This window comes from Dipodomys ordii, unplaced genomic scaffold (assembly GCF_000151885.1).
Source record: "Dipodomys ordii isolate 6190 unplaced genomic scaffold, Dord_2.0 Scaffold151, whole genome shotgun sequence".
Taxonomy (NCBI): domain Eukaryota; kingdom Metazoa; phylum Chordata; class Mammalia; order Rodentia; family Heteromyidae; genus Dipodomys; species Dipodomys ordii.
The window spans coordinates 4,694,625-4,721,832 of NW_012267367.1; the positions used below are offsets into that span (position 1 = coordinate 4,694,625).

The 27,208-nt window shown below is 39.9% G+C and overlaps 1 protein-coding gene across 1 annotated transcript in view; it reads left to right on the plus strand.

The window, feature by feature from the left end:
* Window positions 1-27,208, plus strand: part of Ext1 (exostosin glycosyltransferase 1) — a 273,409-nt gene that overhangs the window by 238,097 nt on the left and 8,104 nt on the right. The window contains exons 3-8 of the mRNA XM_013032241.1: window positions 1,318-1,425; window positions 6,210-6,329; window positions 13,054-13,186; window positions 15,582-15,700; window positions 17,329-17,424; window positions 22,009-22,098. Of these exons, the coding sequence (XP_012887695.1) occupies window positions 1,318-1,425; window positions 6,210-6,329; window positions 13,054-13,186; window positions 15,582-15,700; window positions 17,329-17,424; window positions 22,009-22,098 (666 nt within the window). The remainder of the gene's footprint in view (window positions 1-1,317; window positions 1,426-6,209; window positions 6,330-13,053; window positions 13,187-15,581; window positions 15,701-17,328; window positions 17,425-22,008; window positions 22,099-27,208) is intronic.

The window sequence follows — 27,208 nt, forward strand, 5'->3', positions numbered from 1 at the left end:
CTGTGTCATGAGGAAGGAAGATTCACTGGGGACGTACTTGCAAATAGAAGGCTGATCTGATTGCATATCTGGTCGTCTGGGCTCCTCAGAGGGGTACTGCTCTTTCCAGGGAAGCTGATCAGTGAAAACAGAATGTTGCTGGCATACCCCAAAACTAAAATTTAAGTCTCATCCTCCCCCATGGTCTTCTGCCATGTGTTTCCTCTAAATTCCCCCCAGGGTGACAGTATTACTTGGCCTTGCTATTCCAAAGTTCTGTAACCTTGAAATCCTGTTCCATCTCTGGAAGCTTGTGTGGGAGTCTATCTGCTTCTCAGGGTCACTGAAGAAGAGCCTTCTCCTGCTGAGACAGTTGCTCATATTACCAGGAATTAGCAACCAGCCCTCTTCCATTGTGTAGAGGAAAGCAAGCTCTCTGTGTCTCCCCTCCTGCCTCCCTGTTCTCGTTTCTTTCCTCCCTTGTGTTCTACACCTTGTCCAAATCCATGCATTTTCTACAGTGTTTCATCATTTTCTGTCCCTACTGGCCTGGCTGCAAATCTGCCTTTCACATCCTCCCACAGAAGAGTTTCCCTCTCTTGAAAGTCTTTTTCCAGAACACTCCATGTGTTCGGTGTAGCATGTCATTGCTTGAGTTCTTGCAGTTTTGGGGGGGCGTTACATGGAGCAAATTGTTCTCTCATTTTGATTATGAGTTACTTGGAACCAGCGTGTTGTCATTAGCTTATTTATGTGTATTGGCTGTTAGAGCCTGTGCAGATGGTAAATTGGTATGCATCAGTCCACACAGAGGGGGTGAGGTTCTGGATTAGAAATCTGCAGAGCAAAGAAAGAGGAACATCCTGACATAGTAAAGGCCACAAGGTGTTGCATTGGAGGTTTGGGCCCCCTTGTCCTCTTTCTCTGTCATGACATTGAGGTCTACTTTGCCAGTGGATTTGTGGCACTTTCACAAAACCATTTAGATTCAGGGTTGGTTTTACCTTTGGATCTTGCTGATGAAAGCTTTTGTTGCATCAATAAAACTTCTGCCACAAGGCCAGCTGTTTCCATGGAAGTAAAGTCAGCCAAACTAAGTACTAAAAGAGAAATGGGCGTGAACATTCTAAGGCAAGACTTGTAAGTTGTAAAAGTTTGTCTAGATATTTGCAATCTTGTATGTCTTGATAATTCCTAAGGTGACTGACTTACTTTCTGGCCTGAGCAGTCCATCCAACACATGCCATATTCTGGTAATTGAATTTGTACTGATTTTCCCACCCAGAATGGGCTCGTTTCTGCTGTCTCCCCACACTCATGAGGCCTTTCTTTGCCCAGGCTGCCTGTGTCCCTGTGATGCTCAGCAATGGATGGGAGTTGCCATTCTCTGAAGTGATTAATTGGAACCAAGCTGCCGTCATTGGCGATGAGAGATTGTTATTACAGGTAAGGAAGGGACTGCGGCCTTCAAGGGAACAGCAGATTATTACTGCCCCCGTCCAAACTTTCAAAGAAGATGAATCCAAAAGGTCAGCGCTGTAAAAGAAATTATATCGGGAGAAAATTGCCTGTGTCATGGCGAATATGAAGTCATTTAATATGATCTTGTTCCCTTTCCAACACAAAATCTACCTAGGTCCATAGCATATCTTCTGAAAAGCCAAAGTTCCAAGTAAAGAACATGAATTTTATGGAGCACCAGTAACTCACTCATGTAATCCTAACTTATCAAGAATCTGAGATCTGAGAAACCAGGTTTAAAACCAGTTCAAGCCAATTAACCAGCAAAAAGCAAGAAATGGAGCTGTGGCTCGTGTAGAAGAACGCCACCTTTGAGCAAATAAAGCTTAAGGGACAGCATCTAGGCCTTGAGTTCAAGCCTAGTATGAAAGCAAAAATGAACAAACAAAACCAGAGGAATATGAACGTTGATGGAGAAAAGAGATGGATCTCCATCCCCTCAAGACCAGAATTTTTATGAGCAATAAACTTGGCCACTTTAGATTCACTTTATATTCAGTTCAGATTAGTTTTCAGAAAGCAACTTCTTTAGGATTGGTACTTCTGCTTAGTGTTGTCATTTCTTGACTAATCTTGCTATTGTTCCCTTTAGGGGGGACTAAAGATCCCTAATAAAAGTAGGAACTGCTCAAGGCAGAGGGATACAATATGCACAGAGAAGGAAAGTCAGTGAGGATTTCTAGAGCAATAATGTTTGAGGTTCACCAGAAATTGCCACATTCTTTTCTCCAAAAATGATAGGATAATAAGTTTCCTCTTATGACATTGTACACTTTTATCTTTAAACCACCATAAATATTTATAGATTGACTATCTTTTAATATCCTTGCATTTTTAAAAATCATTTTTGATACCCAGAAAATTGAGTTTCAGATTCTGTTATTGAATCACTGTTGTACCACTCCACCAGTGGGATGGTGTAGTAATATGGTCCTCTCCCAGAAGTAACCGTGAAATACCTGTAACTGAAGAGGACAGTAGACTAAGCAGTCTCAAATGGCCACAGCTCTTGAATCATCGCCTTTGTCTTATCTGTTCTACCATCTTGGGAGTAACTGGACCTAGAAGGTCCAGAAGTCACCTAGAAGGAAAATGTTATCGGGAAATGGAACATGTTTTTCTAGGTGTTCGCTGAGAAGGAGTTGTGTGAACAGCGTCATATTATGGCAATGACTTCCTTAGTAATTTACTGCAGACAAACTGAAACTGAGTGATATATATATGGTTCTTTTTCTTTTTTTTTCTTTTTTAATGCCAATCATGGGTCTTGAACTCTGGGCCTTGGTGCTGTCACTGAGCTTCTTTTGCTTAAGGCAAGTGCTTTACCACTTGAATCACAGTGCCAATTCTAGCTTTTTTGAGTAGTTTATTGGATGGAGATAAGAGTATGATGGACTTTCCTGCCTGGTCTGGTTTTGAGCCACAATCCTCAGATCTCAGCCTCCTAAGTAGCTAGGATTATAGGTCTGAGCCACCAGTGCCTGGCTCCAGTCTTTAAATAGTACATGCTCATAGAAGAAAATTGGGGAAGTAAATTAGAAATACTAGCCATAATTCTCTTCATGAACGTGAACATGGAATTTGTTTTGGGCATGGTAAACATTCCAGAAAACTTAAATTGTAAAATATTTACCATTTATCAAAGGTAATGGGCATTTTACTCGTTAAAGCAACTTTGTAACTTAACTCCGTCCATGCTAAACTTCCTGGTATTTTTCCTTCCAGTCTGCAGTCTGTCTTTGCACAGCTGCCTCCATATTGAGCAGCAACAGTACTGTCATTAACAATGGTTTTAAAGAGTTGGCACCAAGCCCGAATGTGTGCTCTGGGAAATGTTTTTGTTATGTTACAATTTTTCATTTCCTGTTTTAGAACAGCTCGGATGTTTTTATTTGCATATATTCATGTCATCCTGTCACCTGAGAGAGAGCGTACTCTGGTTTTCCTATATCTATTTTGGTAGATCCTATTGGTTTTGTTACCATACATGACCTTTTATTAAGACTTCATTGAGTTCTTCAACTTTCAAAACAACCTAGCCAAATTGGAATTAATTTATCACTTTCCCTTACCTGTCTCTTAAGACAGGCAGATTAATAACCAATAGCCAAACACCATTAAAACTTGGAACTGTGTCTTTTCAATCCATTGAAATTGTCTTCCAGAGCACCTTTCAGAGTACTGTCAGACACCTGTATCATATGCACAGGTTACAGTAGATCACAATGCATGGAGATATAAGATCAAGTTATGAGATGAGATAGTATTGGTGGCTGCATTGGTGAGATTCATTTTCCTCTCTTAGAGCCACAACAGACTCAGTTCTCCGGAGACCACACAGCAATGATAGCTTGAGGCATTTTCCTAATGGATTACTTTCTCATGACCAGGAGAAAACAGCGATGCCAGCCTATCTGACTCTTAGAAAATGCCATTGACATTTAAAACAGGATATAATTATGAAAATTGAGAGGATGCGTTTTTTTCTTTCTAATTTTCCCTTGGCAGACTAGGTAATTTTCTCAGTGAGTAAATAAAAATAAATTTCTTTTGACTTATCAAGGATCTATTATATAAATGGTTACTTTACCTTCTCCAAGGACATTTCATTTGCACCTGACCTTAAACTCTAATTTCAGGCTAATGTCTTTCTGGCAGAGAGTTGGGGTTTTTTTTTTTTTTTTGCCTTTAACCTGCTGCCATAATTTTTTTTGGAAAGGGGCAGATTGTAAATCCAAGTCCACACTTTGTGGCACAGATATAGTAAGTAGTTTTGGATATTCCCTAAGCAAGTAACTGTTTTCTTCTGTTCTTATTGTGAAACAATTTCATTATTCCTCCTACAGGGAGTCTTGAATCAAGCAGTATGCTACCATCTCTTTCCTCTCTAGTGGAAACTTAGGTATATTCTTAGTCAAATGTCATAGGTAGCTTTCCTATTAGTGCACCTAACAGAGCATTTCTCCTTCGGCCTCCGCTCGTGTCTGTCTGATTAGTCATGCATTTGAGAGGCAAGCATGCAGAAAGAGGTAAGCACAAAAGGGCAGTTGCTAATCACAAGGAATCTCCTCCAAGAACATAGACTCCATAAACCAAACTGACCTCAAACTGTGCAATTCAGGAGCAAGCCTGAAAAATTTACCAGAAACCCTAGAAGTATATTTCAGAGCTCAGACGCAAGCACGTTGACATGCAGACATTAAACAACAAGCCTAAACTCTGGACAGAATCAGTTGATACAACTTTGAATAATATTACTCTAAGATCAATAATGGTAATAGAGTAATAATAAGTCCTAGCAACCAAATTTCCTATGTTTTAGGCACTGCATGTTGTGAAGTACTTTCGTAATCTTCATTACAACTTGTTGATGCTAGTTTATGCAGTTTTATCAGCAAGGAAATGGAGTCTGAGAGAGAAAACTCATCCAGGAAAATGGTGAAGTCAAGAATCCTATCTTGGTCTGTGTGACTCCAGTGCCCCTTTGCTGAACTACTAAGCCACACAGCTATTAAAAACTGATAGTCCACGACAATCATGTTCTACATACACACTGAAATTTAATTCATCCATAAAGAAGAACAAAGTTATGACTTGGCAGGAAAATAGATGGAATTAGAGATCATTACGTTAAGCAAAATAAGCCAGACTTAGAGAGAAAAGACTTCATGTTCTTTCTTGCATGAGGAAATAAAAAAGACTATGAAGAAGAGGAAAGGAGCCAGTGGAAGGGAAAATAAGAAAGGACACTGAACTGATGAATATGATCAATGTATATTATTAGCATATATGAAAATGTCATGATAAAGTCCATTAAAATGTACCAAAGAAAAAAGTTAAACAAATACAAAGTAAGGTTATCCTGATGGTGCTTTTTAAGAGAACTACTGTGAAAAAAATCTATTCTTCTAACCTTAAAATGTGTGGCTGAATGTAAGATCTTTTTTCTAAATTGTATAGCATGATATCGAGCAGTATATAACTAAAAATACACCCATGTTGGAGAAGTCCAGTTAGACTGGGCTAAAGGCTAGAGCCAGAGAGAGCAATCTAGAGAATGCAAATACTCAAAGAGGAAGATATGTATACATAGAAACAACTAACCCTAGTTTTGAGTTGGATAGAGAGGCTCAAAAATAGTCACTGAATAAAAGTCATTTTTATTTACTTATTTTTGTTGGTCGTGGGGCTGAACTCTGGGCCTGGGCGCAGCTCAAGGCTAGCATTCTACCACTTGAGCCACAGCACCATTTAAAAGTCCTTTTATGGATGTTCACAGTTCTAAGGATAGCAGATCTTAGAACTGCTTGGAGAATCAAGTCCTTTGGCCTTTCCCCAAGGCCTGTAACTATTCATCTGCAAAATTGGATTGTCCATGTGCAGGGCTGAGGATATCTGAGCCTCTGAGAAGAGGAAACAACATTGTAAGTAGAGGAATACCCTAAGCCATCAACATGGCTGCTACTAAATTTTAGAAGTGAATGCATGAGTTTCATGCATTAAAAACTCAGGGGCAGATTCACTGGATGAGCTGTCTATACTGACATTTCTTGGGGGCATTTCTACTAAGTGCTTGGTGATTTTTAGTTGCTCTATATGCTAGAAGCTGAATGTTATGAAAAATGAAAATATAACACAGTGGGTTGTTTTGACCAAACACATCCCTTTGTCACACAATTATAATTACTCTGTGTCACCTTATGTTACAGATTCCTTCTACAATCAGGTCTATTCATCAGGATAAAATCCTAGCACTTAGACAGCAGACACAATTCTTGTGGGAGGCTTATTTTTCTTCAGTTGAGAAGATTGTATTAACTACACTAGAGGTAAGTGCTGCTTGGCTCATAATCATGAGTAATGTAGTCCTTTCTTTACTTCACTTGTCATGTGTGTTTGGTCCGTTAAGATAAAACTAAATTTTCTGTTCTTGGTTATATCAGCTAGCCCCTTTGCCCATGCTCAGTCAGATTTCCTTATCCCTGCCAAACTCCAAGAGCAAGACTGACAAAGGGAGAACTTATGTCCCTGGACCCAGAGGTTGACTTTGTCTGACATCATTTAAGGGACATATTGATAATAACTGTCTACCCGTCATTCACATTCAATGATATCCCTTGAAGACATATTTCTGCAGCTCATTCCACAAAAAGATAATGACAAAGTAAGGGGAAGAATCATGTATCAATCAAAAATTATGAATAGATTATTGGGTACTGTAGGATGATGCTTTAAGGCACAGAAAAATAAAATTTTAGGACCTATGCAGTCCAACCCAGCAGCATCCTTGTTGCAAGGAGGTATAAAAAGGAAATTAGAACTGCACCCATCTGTACAGAAAGTGTTAAGTTGTGTACATTAAAAAATGTTTAATATCAAACATGTTGCTCCTTGCCCCTTGGTTTATTGTATAGCTTTCTATTTTAAATAGCCTTTTCATCTATAGCTTCTCCATTTAGTACATTTGAGAAAAAAAAATATTTTGACCTATATTTTTAAAAGAGGTTGTTGTCTATCCCAGTGCACTTGGTAAATTTTTTGCACAGTGATTTACATGCTTCTTCCATGTATCACTGGTTGTTTTTCTGGCCTTTTTAATTCGATCAGGTTCATTTCCATTTCTAATATATTCCAATCATATTTTAATTTCTTTCACTTTAAAATACCATACTATGTCGAACCTCTGTAAATTTCCGCTGTTGTTTACTATCCATGGTCTATGTATTTCTAATGGTTGATTTTTTCATAGATAACTATACAATGCAAGCAGATGCTTATGTATGTAATGACTTCTTGTATGTATCTTAGTTCACTTCTCTGCTTAAGTTTTTGTTGTTTTGCCAGTACTGATGCTTGTTCCTTGGCTTTTTCTCTCTCAAAGTTAGCACTCTACTACTTGAGCTATAGCTTCACTTCTAGCTTTTTGCTGGTTAATTGGAGATAGGAGGCTCACTGACATTTCTTTTCTTTCCCAGGATGGCTTTGAACCATGATCTTTAGATTTCAGCCTCCTGAGTAGCTAGGACTGTTGGTGTGAGCCACTAGCAAATGACTCTGCCTCTTTCATTAAGACAAGATTCCTAAAGTGAAATTACTGACCCAAAGACTTTATAGGTATTTCTAAGGCCCATAATAGGTTTTGCAAACTCGTTCTTCACGACCATTATACCTAGACTCTCCCAGACTGTCTGAGGGAGATTCTCGGACTATATTAGTCTTAGGGAATCATAATTAGAACATACACATATACAGCTTTGCTAATTTGCCAGATACAAGATACTGTCTATTAAGTATATAAGTTTTTCAGTTTGGTTGACTAGGTAAATCCAGCTTTTAGCCTGTTAAGCTGAAATGTTCAATAGTTAGATACGTTATTTCATCAACTAGAATCTTCCGTTTTCATCTCTGAGCCTAGAAAGCCTTCATCCCTTTGGATTTAAGCTATGCAATTCTTTGGCAACACAGTTGTTTTTAAAACACTGAAAACCATATACTTCATTGAAATTTATAGTAGCTGTCAAATCTTTTTATATTGTTCCAAGATTGGATTGTAACAATTTGACCTCTCAACCAGATTGCAGGAAAGATACCATTTACTTTCCTATCTTAATTCAGAGCTCAGATTACCCTACAATGCAACATAAGGAGAAAAGCAGGGAAAATACCAGGAAATGCCAGCCTCATACACAAATAACGCCAGCAAATCCAAAAGCATAATTTAAGTATCATATATCAGAAATATCTACTTGGCTTAGGACTTGAACAGTGTAAATCATCAGAAGGGTGGTAGAAATCCTAAAATATGAGAATAATTCAAAGTTAACTTCAGACAATATAGACTTGAGGATTTATTTTATTTTATTTTTTTTGGGGGGGGAACGGGGGTGGGGGTCAGTCATGGGACTTAAACTCAGGGCCTGGGCACCGGCCTTGAGCAGTTTTTGCTCAAGGCTAGCGAGCACTCTACCACTTTGAACCACAGCACCACTTCCAGTTTTCTGGTGGTTAATTGGAGATAAGAGTCTTACAGACTTTCCTGCCCAGAATGGCTTTGAACCACAATCCTCAGATCTCAATTCTCCTGAGTTGCTGGGATTATAGGCGTGAGCCACCAGCACCTGGCTTGCGAATTCTTTATTCAAGACGATCTATATTCAGATTCTAGAACTCTAGGTCCTTCCTTCCTTCCTCCCTTCCTTCCTTCCTTCCTTCTTTCCTATACATACATATATACATATATATACATGCATATAGATGTATGTATAAGTATATATGCATACCTGTGCACCTGTGTATATATGTATGTGTGTACACACACACACACACACACACACACACACACACACACACACATCAGCCAGCCCATAGGGATGAGATTGGACTGTTGAATCTGTGGATAATAGAAGCCCTAGAGTTGCAGGCAGTGCTTAGATACAGTTGGAAATAGCTCTCATCTGATCAAGTCATTGGTACTTTTTCATTGTGCAGTACTCTATCATGCTGAGGATTCTGTTTGTTTTTTCAAGTCTGAGTGAAGTTTCCTAATGTTACCTCTTGATTGAATCAGAGCTAAACTCTTTGGACTCAGATATTGTTACCCATTAGAAATCATAAAAGACAGTGTTCCTCTACAGAGTACTGCCACTAAGGACTGAGCCATAGGAACTCAGAACAACGATGAGCAAAATGAAAGTATATTAAAAATGTAATAATATAGGAGAAACACAATACACTGTTTGAAAAAGGGGTCAGGATGGAGAGGAGAAGGGTTACAGGAATATAGGAGAAGGGGTGAATTTGTTCAGAGTGCTCTGCATGCATCTATGGAATGGACACAATGAAACCCCATTGTGCTATTGGTGAATGTTAATAAAAATTACAGTAATACAGGAAAATAGCCAGTAGTATCTGGGAAAGCACATTTTTAGAGGAGTTCAATGATGTTTTTCCCCATTTTCCTCTTCAGTTATCTGAGTATATATTTCAAACCATTGCATTTTTATGCTATTATGTCATGTTATTTTTAAATCAATGAGATAATGGAAATACAAGATTGTTTTGGCTTTGAGCAAGGTGGCCTATGGTGGCACTGTTTATGTTAGGCAATATCCATTTAGTGAAAAGATTGAGTCAGTACTACATTAAATGGCCAATTCCCTGCTGTTCTGATAAAGCATAAGACACATAAAAAGAAATAATAAGGCATCTGTCATTCTTTCCTTTTAATTCATATTAATAAGTGGTATCTTCATCAAGGAAAATGAAAAAAAATCTTTTATGTGCACATATTTACATGTTTGTATGTATTGATTTTCTTTTTTTTTTTAATTGTCACTCGTGGGGCTTGAACTCTGGGCCTGGGCACTGTCCCTCAGCTCTTCAGCTCAAGGCTAGCACTCTACCACTTGAGCCACAGCACCACTTCTGGTTTTCTGGTGGTTTATTGGCAATAAAGCCTGGTCTGGCTTTGAACCGTGATCCTCAGATCTCAGCCTCCTGAGATTACAGGCATGAGCCACTGGCGCTCAGCCTGTACTGATTTTCTTTATAGCCAAAGAAATCTGACCCACAAGCAATAAGTGCCTTAAGGCTTCTAAGTACTGCCCAATATAGCAGTGATAATTAGGCAACAGAAAAGATGATGTTTCAATATGGTAAACTGAGATTATATTCTTTCAAGTTTTTATAAGCCACTTAGATAGATGCTTGACTGTACATGTGCATATCTCTAACAGTGTACACCTTTGTCAAAGCTCTAAAGAAGCAGTCTTAAATGTAGGGAAAAAAATGTGCTCAAAAATATGTTTATTTCTTTCCGTGGCAAAGATTGTTGGTCGTTTAGATAAGTAAATCATGAATACTAGGAAAATACCTGTAGGAGACAAGATCTATTGTATCACAGCTGTGTAAAAATAGGAAAATATATCAAAATTGAATGTAGGGATGAAAATTTCTCTTAAAGGCAAGTGTAAAAATGTAGGTAGTTAGTGTTAAATTCTGAGAGGTTATTATAATTAATGTGCTACTGTGTTTTATTACAAATGAAAGTAAGCCATAAAAGTGGCAAATTGCCTGGCCAAGGTTAAGTTCAACGTTTGTTATTGCTTTCGTACCTGGACTGGTACCATTTTGTCAAGATCCATTTGAAGGGAGTATAAAATTCTTACTAATATTTCATAAGAATATCATAACTGATTATCTTGTTAGCATACTAAGCCAAAAAGATAGTCTGTGACAGTGTGAAGCATAACATCAACATTCAGAATGAATGATGACTCACTTTGTATCATCTGAGTTTATGTCATTTGTTGGTAGGTTGAATTTACAGTGTCGTCTATTGCCAATTTATTCTGTGTCTTGATATCCAAGCTTATTTCATTGACCACCTTCTGAGAGTACATGAATTTAGGGGAAAGGGAGAAGGCAGTGAAGGGTTTAAATGAAGAGCTGTAAAGGGAAATAAACAGACAGTAGACCTGCAGAGTACACATAATAATAAAAATACCAGAATAAATGTTGTATGAAGTGGAATTGCTTGCATATAGAAACCCCTCACAATTATGATGATTTTTCTCACAATGGCTACAGCATAGTAAGTCATCCCTTTCCTACCACAGAGTAAACATTAGTATTTATTTGGATTCCTAAGATCTTTATCAAATTAGAAACCTCTGTGTAGCCATATTTAGCAATTGTGTCAAGCACCAGTAGCTCATACCTATAATCTTAGCTACTCAGGATAATGAGATTTTAAGATCGGGGTTCAAAACCAGCCATGCCAGGAAAGTCCATGAAGTTCTTCTCTTCAGTTAACCACCCAAAAGCCAGAAGTGGAGGTATACCTCAACTGGTAGGGAGCCCACCTTGAGCAGACAGACTAAGATAGCTAACAGAGCACGAGTTCATGCCCCAGGACCAGCATAAAATAATGATCAGTTTTGATCTGAGTGAAAGATTAAATGCACAAATCAAGAAACTATTTGTGTTCTAAGTTTCTTTTCTGTTTGCTTCCTTCTCTCTCATTAGGAAAATAACATGATAAAATATAAATATAGCTTAGTTTATTACTTGTCGAGTCTTCATAGGATGAATATGTTAATAACCTAGCAAATAATAAAACTCTCTCTAAAATAGTTTTTACTTAAAATTGCTTTGTATTAAATGGATTCCTGAAAAATGGTGATTTAGGTCTCCCAACTCTTAAGACTTAAATCAGGGTGTGTGCGTGTGTGTGTGTGTGTGTGTGTGCGCGCGTGTGTGTGTGTGTGTGTGTGTGTGTGTCTGAGAGTTGAACTTGGCCTCCTGCATTTTAAACACCCATTCCATTGCTGAACCAGGATTTTACATTTTTTTTAAAAAATTGCTTGAAACATAAAATTTTGTATCAAGTTAATTATTTGTCAAATCATATCTTAATGAGTGGATGGTACAATTACAAGAGTGTGAAAGTCACAGAGAGAAAGCCCTAAAGTGGACTAATCACATTCAACTGACAAATGATTCAGGATGGGAGAATATTTGGCTCTAACTGTAGAATTTAATGATCTGCTAGGTCCCAAATCCAACGAAACTAATGAACTAGCTTGGCGATTATTATTCTTCGTGTGCCATGATTCTTGTCCTCTTAGGTAGGATATTTTGAGCAATTTAGAAAGTCACTACATTTTGAGGTCAAACTACTGAAGATCATTAGCTAGCCTATAACCAAAGTTCCCTTTGGTTACTGAAATATGACAAGCAAATAAATCTACATTCTGATTTAAAGGAACAGGTCAAAACCTAAGCCCCAGTGAACACTGAACATGGCTTCTGTTTGCTTTCAGTTCAGTCTCTGTGTGATCTACAGAGATCTTGTTTATGTGACCTGGGGTCCATATATAGATGCTCAACCATCAAAGGCAGATTATGTGCTCCACATGGTTTACCTGGAAACAAGTATGGACTCATTCTTTCAGAAAGAAAAGGAAGGGGAAAGGGAGGCAAGTGAAGGATTCAAATGAAAAGCTGCAAGGGGAAGTGGATTGTGCATCTGAAAATTACAAGTAGAATAAATAACCAGAATAAATGTTCTACAAAGTAGAAGTATTTTCCATGTACAACCTCCTCATAACTGTGATCGTTTTCTCCTAACTAAAGCATTGTAAGTCATCCCTCTTAGACTCCAGAGTACACATCAGTAAACAGTGGATCAGTTATAAAATTAAGTATCATCACATATAAAATGAAGTTAGCAGAGCTGTCCCTAATTCTTCTTCACAATGCCATTGCTCTATCCTCTGATAAAGAAACAGTGAATTTATGGAGAAAGGAAAATGAGCTGGGAATATAGAATGTAAGTAGGAAACTAGGTTAGCCATCTCTTTCTTCTGTTTCCCACTGCTTGTCATTTCTTTGTCTTGCAGACATTTTTGTCAATGGAGAATTAGGATTAGGCTGCATAGTCAATACTTTGAATACCATTGTCCCTCAATTTGCATTTATTTGGATTAATTTGATCTTTCCTAAGTAGCATCAAGGTCTAATCCTCACTTTGTGCCTGTTTTTATGTTGCAGATTATTCAGGACAGAATATTCAAGCACATATCACGTAACAGTTTAATATGGAACCAACATCCTGGAGGATTGTTTGTCCTACCACAGTATTCATCTTATCTGGGAGATTTTCCTTACTACTATGCTAATTTAGGTAAGTGAATTCCTCCTGGAGATCTGCCTTTGTTTAATTCCCAAATGTCATCCAGAACTAATAACCTCAATTCTGCTATTCTTAATGGTGTCTGCCCAATGGTCTTCATTGGAGATTGCTTTCTAAGCCTTGTAAATGATATGTCATATCAACAATTACAAAAACAGCCAAGCATTGAATTAGGTAAGTAGGTAGGTAGGTAGGTAGGTAGATAGGTAGATAAGTAAATAGATAGATAGATAGATAGAGATACTTCTTTTCCTATCTAACCAGCTACCCATTAAATTTAGTAAAGCTATTTCTTGTTGGGAAATAGGCTCCCCAAATTATGGATCATTTTGAAGATAACAATAGATTAACTATATATAAACTTAAGTCTCATCGTATATAAAATGAGCTTGAAAGAGCTCTCCCTAATTTTTTTTCACAATCCCACAAACTACTGTCATCCACTAAAGAAAAGCTGAATTAATAATGAGAAAGGAGAAGGAAATAAGAACATACAAGGGCAAATTTATTCATTCTTTCAACATTTATTACATTCCTCTCCTGTGCTATGCTAATGCACAGCCAGGTATTAGAAATAAAAGGTCATATTTGCTGCAATCTCTGCTCTCAAGCAGCTTTTAATCTAATCACAGTGGGGGAAAAGAGGTGGCCAGAGGGATGTGGCTCTAAAGAAGCCCCTGTCATTGCCATAGACGCCGATGTTGTTGGGGCCCCAGCTGCTCTTATGTTTGTGACATCTTTGGGTATTTCACCTCAAAAGTTTTAAACTTGAAACAGTAAAGCATTTTTCCAAGTTGATATGATAAAAAGACTCAAACTTTTCTCCTTCATGCTATTGTTCTCCAAACCAGTCTCTTTCTTTTAAAGTGGTACATGTTTACCTTGAAACCCAGAAGGTGAAACTGAAAAAAAAAAAAAAGTCATAGTGTCAAGTGCTCAGTAATGACAAGAACTCCGTAATCTGAGCCAAGAACATTGGGGCAACCCTATCAGATCAGCAGGCCAGATTGGGAAATGTAGAATCTCAGCACTGCTTATTTGGAATTTAATGCTAGTCCAGTGGTTAAGAACTTCCATGTATTTTTTTGATAGAGTGTTGTGATCTTCCCTTGGAGATTGACTGCTAGAATTGTATCTGTGGTGCTAATACAGGAAACCTAAAGTAGGGACTTATTCTCCCTGTAAAAGAGGCAATTTCTTAGTCATGGTTATTCTTTTTAATTGAAGATGTATCCAGAAATTGGGGACCTTAGCTTCTTTCATAGGTACAGTTACAATGCTAGTTCAATAATGTCATTTCCTCTACAAAGTATTTGCATAATCCTTTTACATGAAGAGTCCTGTTGTAACCTTTACCCTATAGATGTCCCATGGCATCAAGTTGAATGTCTCTGCCCTCTGAAGTTCATATCTACATTACTAAAGTGCCATATATAAACTATTGGCATTCTAAAAGCCTCTTAACCTGTTTCTGATCTCTTAGTGCATTTTGTGGGAAGACTCACAAGCCACACCTCACTCCTGTGTCTGGTAGCCATGGCTGTTTGGCATGTTTATCATCCTTTATTACTCAAGGCTTCAGAGCTGTGATGCGCAGGTGTCAGCATCACATACTTTTTGTCCTAGCTGAATCACGGATATGTACAGAAGGCATGCTTCGAGTATGGAGGCTTCCTTCCCATGATGATGAAGCTGATAACAGCTAATTCATACTGAGCACTTATTTGCTACGTCCTATTCTGAGTGCTCTTTATACATCAGTTTGTTTGGTTCTCACTGTAACCCCATTAAGTTAGACATGTGACTAGTGGCCATATTTTAGAGCTGTGAAGACAGAGAGGGTTAAATAATCTTCTCCAAACTGGTAAACTGAGATTCCATTCTAGGCAGATTCTAAATGCTGTTCTTTTATTCTTTCCACTTGTTAGTTATCATTTGAAATATTATTAAGTAGACAAAAATTGCTTAATTGAATGGTTAGGAAGCATATGCATGCAAATACTTTGGAAGAGAGAGCGTATTTATGTAAGTCCATAATAAGGTACATGTGTGTGTGTGTGTGTGTGTGTGTGTGTGCTTAGACATTAGTTTCCTAAGAAGCTCACCAGAGTTCAAAGCAATAGCACCAAGGGAGGGGAGGGGAAAGCCATCAAAGAACCTGGAAGTGGACATTGATCTCTAAATGGCTGAGGTGTAGGCTGAGGCAATAGCTAAGTAGTGGCTTTTCTGTCCTCTTGTTTCTGTCCTGTCAGGACATAAGAAGCAAAGGAAAAATATGCTAGGAGGGAACATTAGCTCCAGGGTGAAGCAATGGAGCAAGAAGGAGTAATTTTCTAAGTCTTGTTTTGCAGTGCTCCATTAGGCTCCTCTCTCCTTTCCATTTCAGGTTTAAAGCCCCCTTCCAAATTCACTGCAGTCATCCACGCAGTGACCCCCCTGGTTTCTCAGTCCCAGCCAGTGTTGAAGCTTCTGGTGGCTGCAGCCAAGTCCCAGTACTGTGCCCAGGTGAGTCCACATGTCATCTTCAGCAGCTTAGAGAATCCTTGCTCCTTACCTGGTTCCCTCCTGGGTCCCCAGGACTCATTGAGCTATCCCAGCATCCTAGCCCTGTTACTCCCTTTCCATTTGCTGTCCCTCATTCCTCTCTTCTCATCAACTTAGAGCCTCTCAGAAGTGGAACTGGCTCAGGTACAGGTGGATTACAGAAAGACTGAACTGGTGCAAGTTTCTCTCTCTCTCTCTCTCTCTCTCACACACACACACACACACAAATACACATACACACATGCAAGTACAGAGACTAGGGTGTGTTTGCTTACACCTGAACCTCTCGTCCCAGCTCTTCAGGAAGTGGAAACGGGAGGACTGACTGCATTCTGAGGCCAGCCAGGCAAAATCAGCACAAGAGTACATCATTAAAAAAACAACTAAAACCAAGTAGTAGAGCACTTTGCCTAGCAGGTTTGAAGCCCTGAGTTCAACCCACATTACCAGATAAAGAAACATTTAAGCAAAAGATACATTAAAGTAATTCCAGAAAGTCTGCCAGGAGGACCCAGACTGCTACACCTTCTGGTTTTCTATCCATTTTCAAGAGGAAAATCTCTAATACTACATCTCTGGTGACAATATTTTTCCAAATCAATTCTCTAACAATGGTGCTTCATATTTGTGAATTAGTGTCCCTAAGAAGGTTTGCAGTTGAGGAAGGAATCAGATGATGTTGAGCAGTGTGTTTTTTTCTAACTAAATGCCTTTATTGGGAATGATAAAGTCATAAAAATCAGCAGGCATTTTGGAATATCCAACACGTGAGCTCATCCCACTTATAGCTCTGATCCTTTTATTCCACCCACATTGCCTGGTGTAGCACAAGCTTCTAGCAGATGTTCACATGTTTAGTATACATTTTCATTTAACTTGATCAGAGTTGCTATCTCACTCTTCATCTTAAGAGATCAGGAAACCACATCATTAAGCTCCAGCAACCTTAAAATTACTTCTTTTCTCCACCAGCTTTTCCCTGTCCCGTAGGCCCAGATTTTTAGATTGTGCTTTCTGTTCTGATTCTCTGCTTGTTGAAGTGGTGAGGTTCTGAAGGTTGTGTGGTAGCAAGGTGGGAAAAGAAAGAATAATAGAAGGAATGAATATAACTAAAGCATATTATTTATATATGTGGCAATGCCACAGTGAACCTCCTTTCCATATTGTACAATTAATATGCACTAATGAAAATGCACAAGGGATCTGATGTGTTATTACATGCCTATTATTATCCTAGCTACTCAGGAGGCATAGATAAGGAAAATGGGAGTTCAAGGCCAGTCCCTGCAAATGTTAGTGAGATTGCATCTCCACAAATGAGCTGGTTAGGATGGTACATGCCTCTGGTCTCAGACATACAGGAGATATAGACAGGAGGATCTTGATCTGAGGCCATCCTTGGACAAAGACAAGAGATTGTATAGGAAGAATAACTAAAGCAAAAAAGTTCTTCAATATATACAATTTTTATGTTCTTGCAAAAACAGCAGCCCCCTATTATGCATGTGTCTCAGAACAGCAAGAAGAACCTTAAAATTCAAGACTGACAACACCTAAACTAGCCATCTAATTATTCCTGTGCCTTTCAGATCATAGTTCTATGGAATTGTGACAAGCCCCTACCAGCCAAACACCGCTGGCCTGCCACTACTGTGCCTGTCATCGTCATTGAAGGAGAAAGCAAGGTAGGACTCGGAAAGCACCTAAATAGAGAGCCTCTATGGAATCTTCATTTCTCTGAGACATTTTGCTCTTGGCTCTAGAAGTCTTCCTCCTATGTAGGAGAACTGCTAGGCCCAGATTAAATCATCTAATACTACATTGATCTCAGAAAGTCCTTAGCTTTGACAGCCATATGCTCTTGATCAGCAAAACCGGGTTGTTGAAACTAACCCTTTGGAGAGCTTTGGGGTGTAGGACCTCAGTTTGTTCATTCATGGAATAGAAATAAATAAGGCATATATCCCAGGATTGCTGTGATGATTGAATGGACTCAGGGCCTGGTAACAGTCATTTTTTCGTAAATGGTGAGGGTGGATGAGACATGAGATTAGCTTAGCTAATTAATCATAATGGGTTGTGTCTTTCAGAATAGTATTTCATTCACCCAGGTTTTTTGTTTTGATGGTTTCCAGTCTCCAGTCCACTCTGCCTAGAGCCGAATGATCTAATCATGTGGCCTCTTCAGGGTCTCCATTTGACAATGTCTTAACTTGACATCTGAAGCCACATGCAGCCTGACCCAGGCCAGCCTTCCCATCCTCTCTGTTATTGCTTTCCCCTCCAGATACCATTTACACTGATCTGAATTGCATTCTGTCCCCTTCCTACCTCTAATTTCTGTTTTGCCATTTGCCATCGTCTTGGCCACCCTGCTCAGCTCTTCATCTCTGTCAAGATTCCCATATATCTTTTAAGCCCCTGTCCACCTGTTACCTCCTCCTTGAAATTGCTTCCACTCTTGGCAGTCAGAGGTGAGCTCATTTCTCCAGCTACTGTGTATTGCTTTCTTATAAATCTCCCCCATTGTAAAGAAATCAGTTAATGCTAAGTGACTTTGGATGGGTGAAGCAATGTCATCTAGGAGACTTCCTTTGCCAGCCCCCAGGGGACCAGCCATGAGAGACTGGCTCACACTAAAACACCCTTGAGCCAAAATGACAAAACATCCATCCTTTGAAGTCAGTATCATTTGACTCAACAAAGGTGGCCATTTCATATGGTTCCACATAATACTGTGAGAATTCCAATGGTCCCATAGAGAAAAAGAAAAGGTACATTTATCTATTGAGTTCCCATTTTTGATGCCTACTGTGTGATGGGCATTGTAGAATAGGTTTCCAACACAGTAGGGAGCATAACAAATATGGTAAGAGCATTCATGGGACTAGAATCAAGCTAAGTGGTTATTAGAGAGATTGATCAATGAACTTTTATTAAGAAAGGTAGGTGTTAGAATAGCCACATGCTTGTTGGCTATTTACCTTGTGAATTCATCTCATCCTACGCAAAAGCAACTGGCATGTAACTTATTTCCCCATAGAGTGGCCTGCCACAATTATGGTGCCCTAACAGTGCTCAGCTATTTGCAGTCTGTTTTGAACGTTGAGATTCTTTTGGTGTTCTGTGTTCCCATGGGTAAACAGATCTCCTGCTGGGTAGATTTAAGCTTGAGCCTGTCCTGGAGCTTGAACTCAGGACCTATGCACTCTGTCTCAGCTTTTCTGCCCAAGGCTATAGTACTCTACCACTGGAGCCACAGCTCCACTTCTGTCTTTTTTGGTTGATTAACGAGGTAAGAATCTCAAAGACTTTCTTCAGACAGTAATCCTTTGATCTCAGCCTCCTGAATTGCTAGGATTGCAGGCATGAGCCACCAGTTCCCAGCTGGGTAGATATTTTTGACTGGGAGCCATCTGTTTTCTCTAGGTAGCATTGAATTTTCATGCTCTGAATCACTGACTGATTTTTACTTTCAGCGCGAAGACGCTCCCAATTATCTTTTTTTCTAAAGTAGTGTTGAAAACAATAGGACTTCTCCCACATGTTTTATGAGATTATCTAGTATAAGATTCCCCAGATTCTTTTTTTTTGTTTTTGTTTTTTTTGGGGGGGTCCGTTTGTGGGCCTGAACTCTGGGCCTGGGTGCTGTCCCTCAGCTCTTCAGCTCAAGGCTAGTGCTCTACCACTTGAGCCACAGCGCCACTTCCGGCTTTTTTCCTTTTTGCTTATATGGTGCTCGGGAATCGAACCCATGGCCTCATGCATGCAAGGCAAGCATTCTACCACTGAGCCACCTTCCCAGCCCAAGATTCCCCAGATTCTTGAAACTCTGTCTCCATCCAAGCTCCTGGCAATCTGTTTAATCCTCACCTCACCTCTCTTCTGGCCAACAATTCCAGTGGGCTGTGTGGTGCCTTTTCTTTTTCCCTCAAACTCAATACCTTAGGATTGCACCATGTACTGAACTATTTGCCCTTTAATGTGGGTTTAGGCTCTGTATTGTAGGGCCAAGACCTGGGCCCACTCTGAAGACTGGGTAAGATTACGTATTACATCTTAGTCATGTTGGTAAAGCAATTTCATAAACAAAGGAAACGGGTCCCTTTAAATCCAGAAGTTGAGCACATAAGGAAAAAGCAATGCTGTATCCTCCTCATCCTCCATCTTAAAATGTCTTAGCTAGACACCAGTGGCTCATGCCTGTAGTCCTACCTAGCTACTCAGGAGGCTGAGATCTCAGTATCTCAGTTCAAAGACAGCCCAGGTAGGAAAGTCTGTGAGACTCTTATCTCTATTAAACTAATCAGAAAAAGTTGGAAGTGGCATTGTGGCTCAAGTGGTAGAGCACTAGTCGTGAACAAAAGAAGGTCAGGGACAGCCCACATGTGCCCAAGGCCCAGCATTCAAGCCCCAAGACCGCCCTCCTCCCCCCAAAAAAATTCATGTCTAGCCTTGAATTCAAAATTGATGTGTTGTGCTGCTTTGGCTGCAAAAATTCTATTTTGAATTTATAGACCTTGTCTTTGCAGTTTTCCCCTGTAGGCTGAACAAGGGAAAGGTCAGGGCGCTGCTAAGCTGCCAGCTAATGGTTTTTGCGTTGCTCAGTGGACATGTAAACACTAGCAGGAGAATTGCTGCAGGCTGAGATTTCCAAATGCTATGTGCATGGGTTTGCTGATCGCTTTCTAGTTTGGTTTTATTTTGGAAGTCTAAGCAAGATTTCAAAAAGAAGAAAAAGAAACCCTGTCCTAGTTGACAGCCTGTGGGAGTCACCCCTGCAGCCACTTGTGCTCCAGGTGAATCCCAGGAGATCTCGGATAGGTTAGCCTGGCATTTCCCATCTCCAGTGTCTGAAGATCTCTCGTAGCTTCAGACCTGTGGCCGGGATTAGAGAGAAAACCTGTTCATGAGCTGGCTCCATGATGGATGCATCACTTGAGCGTCTTTGGGCTGCTCTGATTGGTTGAGTGTATCTCTGACAGCCAGTCAGGTGTCTTCTTTTCCCCATTCCCTTTGTCTCCAGTGTTCATTCCTGGCTTTGTGCCTTCAAAGTCAGCGGCAAGTCTGTCGTGGCTCTCAGGTGTGTAATTGTGAGTTCAGCTAGCTGTCATCACCACTGACACAACTCCCGGAGGAAACTGGTGAAAAGTGTGCTTGTCATATGTGTCCCTACATTCACTTTGAGGTTCTTCCCAAACCTGAGACAGGCAAAGCAAGTGGCTGAAGGCTCCTGTACAGTCAGGCCATCTGAGAAAAGACCATCTGACATCCATCTTGGGCAAAATACTTAACCTTTCTGTATCCCAGATTCCATGCTATTTATAAGAGACAAGTGTTACCAATATGAAATGAAATCATGTACAGAAAGGACATGGGACATTTCTTGGCACATATATGTAGTGGGTTTTTTTAAATTAGTTACTGTATGGTACATTCAACACAAAAAGCAACCTGTGATTATTATAAAGTGGCCTTTCTGGCCTCCATTTTTCCTATAGCTCCCCTCCCTACAAATTTGACTATACATGGATCTTGCCTCAAATTTACTTACACACCACCTTCACAACTTTCCTAAATCTGAGCTACAGGTGCTATTGTTTATTTAAAATTATCCTTCCAAGCAATATTATATTTTAATAAAATTATCTATAGATAACCAGATATATAGTGATAGATCATTTTTATATCTGCTGTGGGTATAGCTCCATATACATATATATGTGTGTTCTCTATTCTATGCTAGAATAGATACATAGGTATTTGCATGTTTCCTACAATGATCTGGCCTCACAGGGGTATGTCTCACACATGGAATCACTGTTCTCTAGTCACTGGTTGTCTCTTGTGTCACTTTGGCCTTGGTTCTCTGTCTGTAATGCCCAGTTTCTATCTGCCTACCAAGGTCCTGCAGAAGTGTAGTTTCTCCTTCTCTCCAGTGTCCTGGAATCTTTCATTTCCAGCTAAAACTAGTCATCTGGTTCTTGATATCTTTAGATTTTCTCAAAGGCAAGATCTGCATCTTATTTATCTTTGTCCTCCCTTTGACCAACAAGGTCCTGATACCCTGTAGGTACCAATAAGGGTTGAACAAATGAGCCATCACTGATGAGAGATGGAAGTCGTTCAACATACAGGGATGACAATGGTAGTCAAGAAGAATTCTGTATGCTGTTGAGGATGGGGAAATTTTTCTGAAGAAATTGAGACTCTAAAATTACCTCTCCTTTCATCCCCTCCTTCCTGCCTACTTCCTACCTTCTTCCCAGGTTATGAGCAGCCGGTTTCTACCCTATGACAACATCATCACAGACGCTGTGCTCAGCCTTGATGAAGACACTGTGCTTTCAACAACCGAGGTAAGAACCCTGCCTGGAGGTAGAGGGGCGGGATGCTCTTCACTTAGGTCCTAGAAGTCCCCAGGTGGTAACTCTTCTTTGCCCTTGCCTTAGTGGAAATGGAAAACATTTTTCAAAGCTTCCTGCAGAATTGGTTTTAATTAGCCCAAATCCTGTTAGCACCTTGCCACCACCTAGCACTCTGATGAGGGCACTTTTCCTTTTGTTTTCTCCGCTAATTAGCTCCTCATTTGCATGACTGTTCCTCACCTCTCCCCTTCTGCCTTTCCTCCCTTTTCTGTTTTTAGCCAGCACAGCTGTGGGCAGGTGTGTGGAACCACCGTGTTTTTGGGGGGCAGGGGGCTGTTTTGCTGATTGTTGTTCAATGCAAACCATCCATCGCATCCCTTCCCCAGTTATCCCTGCACCCCTGTGTATTGTCTCTGGGGACATGATTCTGGGTTCCAAATGAAGTTGCTGTTGTTTGTTGTTGTCTGTTGTCTTGGTCTGAATCATACCACACCCATACATGTTAAGAGCAGACCATTTCATGTTAAGACTAAGATGGAGACACATGGTGTTTTGTACGTTCAGATATTTTTGCCCAAAATAAGATTGCCCAAAGAGTACATATGAGGAAGAGAGAGTAGAAGGCAAATAGATATAATAGAAATCCAGTTTTTTACAATGCAAGTAAGTATTGATCGCTGAAACCTTACTTGAAGCCGTAGTTGATCTCAAAAGATAGCTGTACAAGATTGTAGTGAATCAGAAAGCATAGAGGCTTAACTAAGTTTCCTTTCCTGTCCCTTTCCTTTCCTGTCCCTTTCTTCTCATTTTATCTTTAATGTTTTTCCATTCAGTGTAGACATTGGCTCATTTTATTTTTAATGTTTTTCCATTCAGTGTAGACATTGGCTCCTACCAGCATGAGTTCCATTCTGATTCTCGGGACAAAGGGTGGTGATGACCAAGTTCAAATTCCATGGCTGCTTCTGAACTCTCCTCAGATAGTCTTGAACAGACACTATGCACTAGGGCAACTTAAATAACCCCAGGACAAAATAGCCTGGGCTTCACCTTGTTCACATGCTTTATACATAGCGAAAGCTCTATAAATACCTGTTGAATGGCTGTTTCGGGGATGAGTGATACGTGGATTAAAAGGGTGAATACACAGCCAATTTTGTCATGTGCATCAGCAGGGAAGGTGCTGTTGTGCTGAAGATATGCTTAACATCCAAAGGGAGGGATGGCTATGAAATACAAGCGGTGGGAGCCTACTTAAGTTATACTATCCCTGCTTGTATCTGTCAAAGTCCTGGCAACAAACAGAATTCAAAGCAAATGATTCAAATGAAAAGATTTCTGGATTACTTGAGGAGAGTGAGTGGGGTTGACAGAGCCCATAAGAAGTGCTGAGGAGGCTGATGATGAGTAGCAAGCACAGAAAGTTGTTTCTATCCCCTAGTCTTAAAGGGACAAGAGAAAGAAGGATGGAGATTTCCAAAGTTCCTGAAAGATGGAGCTAGCAGGAAGGCCTCCATACAGGCCACGCTCACATAAAAGTGCTGCTGCTGTCAGAGCTCTGGGGACATGGGAGGAAAGGAACAGGGAAGATTCCTGACTTCCCTTCCATCTCATCTCTAGCTGAGGACTCCCACTGATTTGACCTAACCAGATACTGTCTCATAAGGAAGACCAGGCAGTGCCGTCCCTAGATGTATCAGACAATGTCTCATTGCTGTTATATAATCTAAAGGAGGAGAGATTTTTGTTTTTATGACTCTGGGTTTCAGAAGTTTCAGTCCATCATGGAACGGAAGGCATGGCAGAATGCAGAAGCTCACACCATGGTCAGGGAAAAGAGAGAGGGCAAGAGTGGAGGTGATAATGCATGGCTTTCCCCTTCCCCTATTTATTCCATCCAGGCTCTCAGCACTATGATGGTGTGGCCTATCATTAGGATGAGTCTTCTTCTCATAGTCAATTATCTCTGGAATTACCTTTACAAATCTCCTAGGCATCTCTCAATCTAGCAAGTTGACAGTCAAGAGTAACCTTCATGCTAGGGTTCCATCAATCCAGGGCACAGAGCAGGGCATCTCAGTGGGCAAACGGCAAAAAGCAGCACATTCTCATGGTGAATGAATGGTCATGATTCCTCTTAAGGTATCATCCTATGACCTGGATTATCATGTATCTTCCCTCGGGCAATGTAGCATCACTCTAAGCTTTGCTATTTCCTGTCCCATGCAGAAGTTAACTCTTGGGTACTGCAATGCATTTTTGTGCTGGTGAATTTCCTTTTAAAGAATAGCAATTGCAGCCACTCAATGCATGCTGGGAGGACCATGTGTTATATGTAAAGTAATTAGAAGTAAACGTGGGTTGAAAATAATATGTAAATTTAAGAGGCTGGCATTCTGGTTTGCTTTTGCCTGCTGCTCAGTGGCGTAGTGTGTTGTCTAAAATGTGCGTGGGCAGGGATTTCTCTATTCCCTCTTTTTAGGTGAATAAATGTTGGTTCAACTTTCCTCCTTTTGAAGGGTTCTTACCTTATATAAATGTGTCTCTACAGTATTAAAGATAGATTGTTTTTAAAAAAGCAACATCTCATAAAGGGTAGTAGATATACTTGGTTATTTACATTTATGAGTTGCTGCAAACCCTCAAAAGAAAACAGATGTTGATTTTTTAAGAAAAGAGGCCTTAAGCTGACCTTTGCCTTCTTTGATGTGTTAATGATCTGCATGAAAGCAGTGCTATCAGAAGAATCATAGTTTTATCTGAATTTACTTGCGAGCTCCTTTGAAATGACTTGAAACAGCTTTGAGATAGTAAGAAATTCATGTGATGAAAACACCCCCATTGGGTTCAGTAGTAGTTTCCAGGCCATGTGTTTTCTTTTCAAAGAATAATGGAAAACCCCAAAGAGTGCTAACAGCCTGGCGGCTTCTTTGACAACTGGATGCCCTATGCCATTCCTTGGACCTATCAGTAGCCAACTCCAATGAGGAGGAGGGGCTTATCACAGACTGCATTTCAGTTTTCTAGCAAATGCTGCCCACCCACCCCCTGCTGTCTTCTAAATTTTGAGATATTTTCTTCCCTACCACGTTTTTCTTAACATACACGACACCTTCCCTTTTCCTTTTATGCTCCCAGAAGGATGCTTTTATGAACAAGTCCTAATAAGTCTTTTCTTATCTCGAGATAATTTTTTTTAAGTCAGGATTTTGTAAAGGAACAGAGCCAGTAGAGTTTTTTTTTTTTTTTTAATGAGGAGTTGCTTCCCAGAATGAAGAGGCTGTGAAGTTTGTCATCTGCTATCCCTAAGCTGAAGAAGTAACAGGAAGGCTGGTGGCATAATCCCAGTCAGTCAGAAGCCCTGAGAACCAGGAAGGCCAATAGTTCGGTTCTAGTCTAATGGCAGGAGGCAGAAGATGTCCCAGTGGGAACAGATAGGCAGGAAGTGAAAAAGGAGTTTGTTACTGGAAGGTCAGCATAGCTAATCAGCCTCCATCTCTGTGACCAGCCTGAGTAGCCGAACAAAAGGAATTCAGGCAAGATACTAATGTAGTGAAAGTCACAGGCGCATATATTTTAAAAAGAATATGCTTGTTTTTCTTTCCCACCTGCACTGGGGCTTGAAATCAGAGCCTGGGCACTGTCCCTTCACTTTTGCTCTCAAGGCTGACACTCTGCCATAGGCTGACAGCTCTACTTCTGGGTTGTTTTTTTTCTGGTATCATGGACTTTGCCATGGCTAGCTTCTAACCAAGATTCTCAGATCTCAGCTTCCCGAGTAGTGAGGCTTACAGGTGTGAGTCTCCACCAGCACTTGGAGGAATAGTCTTTCAACAGACTCAAAGTGAATTGTCTCTAGTGTGAAAATGATTTTTGCGGTGGCACCAGTGTTACTGAAGTAAAAGGGGCTTGAATATGAAGCTGCTCTCTGAAAGCAGCCTATGGGACAGAATCACATGGTAAGACTGAGGGAAGGTTATTGAATTCATTTGGTCTCCAGGACATGGTTTACGGACCTGGGTAGGTAAGTTATGGATCTCCTGTTTTAGAACTATTTGTTGACCTTTCTTAGGCTAGAATGAAACCTATCATCAGTCCTTAGTTGGGTTGAATACTGAAAAAAGCTCATCTTGCTACATTCTATGACTGGTAAACCACAGATAGTTGAAAGATAACTTATAGTGTTTTCCCTCAGAGACCTTGTAATCTCTCTCATCCTGTTTAGGTGTTTTGCCTTGTCCCATCCTTCATGGCTAGATGTTGCCTGTCAAGTTCTCTCCCGCCTTTCCAGTCAGGACTCAATGTGTTGCGTGGTATCCACTCACTTTGGGGTTGGCCACTGTTCCCATGAAGAAATAATCTCACAAACCCACTCAGAAACCATCTTTAATCTAAGTACTCGGTGCAGTCAAGTTGGCACGCAAAATCAGCCATCACAGAGACTGAATTAGAATTTCATATAAATTTGAATACAAAGCTGTATATGAAAACGGTGACTGTTGTAATGTTCATTCAGTTTGCATTGTTGTAAAGAATTTCAGACACAGAGCATACTTCTTACATTCTCTTTTAACTTACTTAATATATGTAGGATTGCTGTATTCTGTATGTATATTTTATTATATAAGCTGAAATAAATTAATTATACACATATACACACAGAACAACATAATCTGAGGTAGTGGTTTCAAAATGATGGCTTGTTTGCATACAGAAAATAGTTTTATATGGTTTATTACAGACATATTGCATTTTTTATTCTTCTTAAAAAGTAATAATCCAGAAATCACTGGATTATCCAGTAATCACTGACATTTTTTTCCTGAGAGAGGTGGGGGAAGGGAGGGAGGATAATATTTCCTAAATAATCATGCATGTGTTATAGGAAATACAGCAAAAAGCTTGGGAAATAATTGGACTTATTTGCTCTGTATTTTTATTTTATTGAGATAATATTCACATAACATATATTCATATTACATAAAATTACCATGTCACAGTGTGAAACTCATGGTATTTGTTCACAATGTGTTCAGTCACCGTCACCTGTCTTCTCTCAAAACAGTGTGTGTTTGTGTGTATGTATGTATACATACCACTA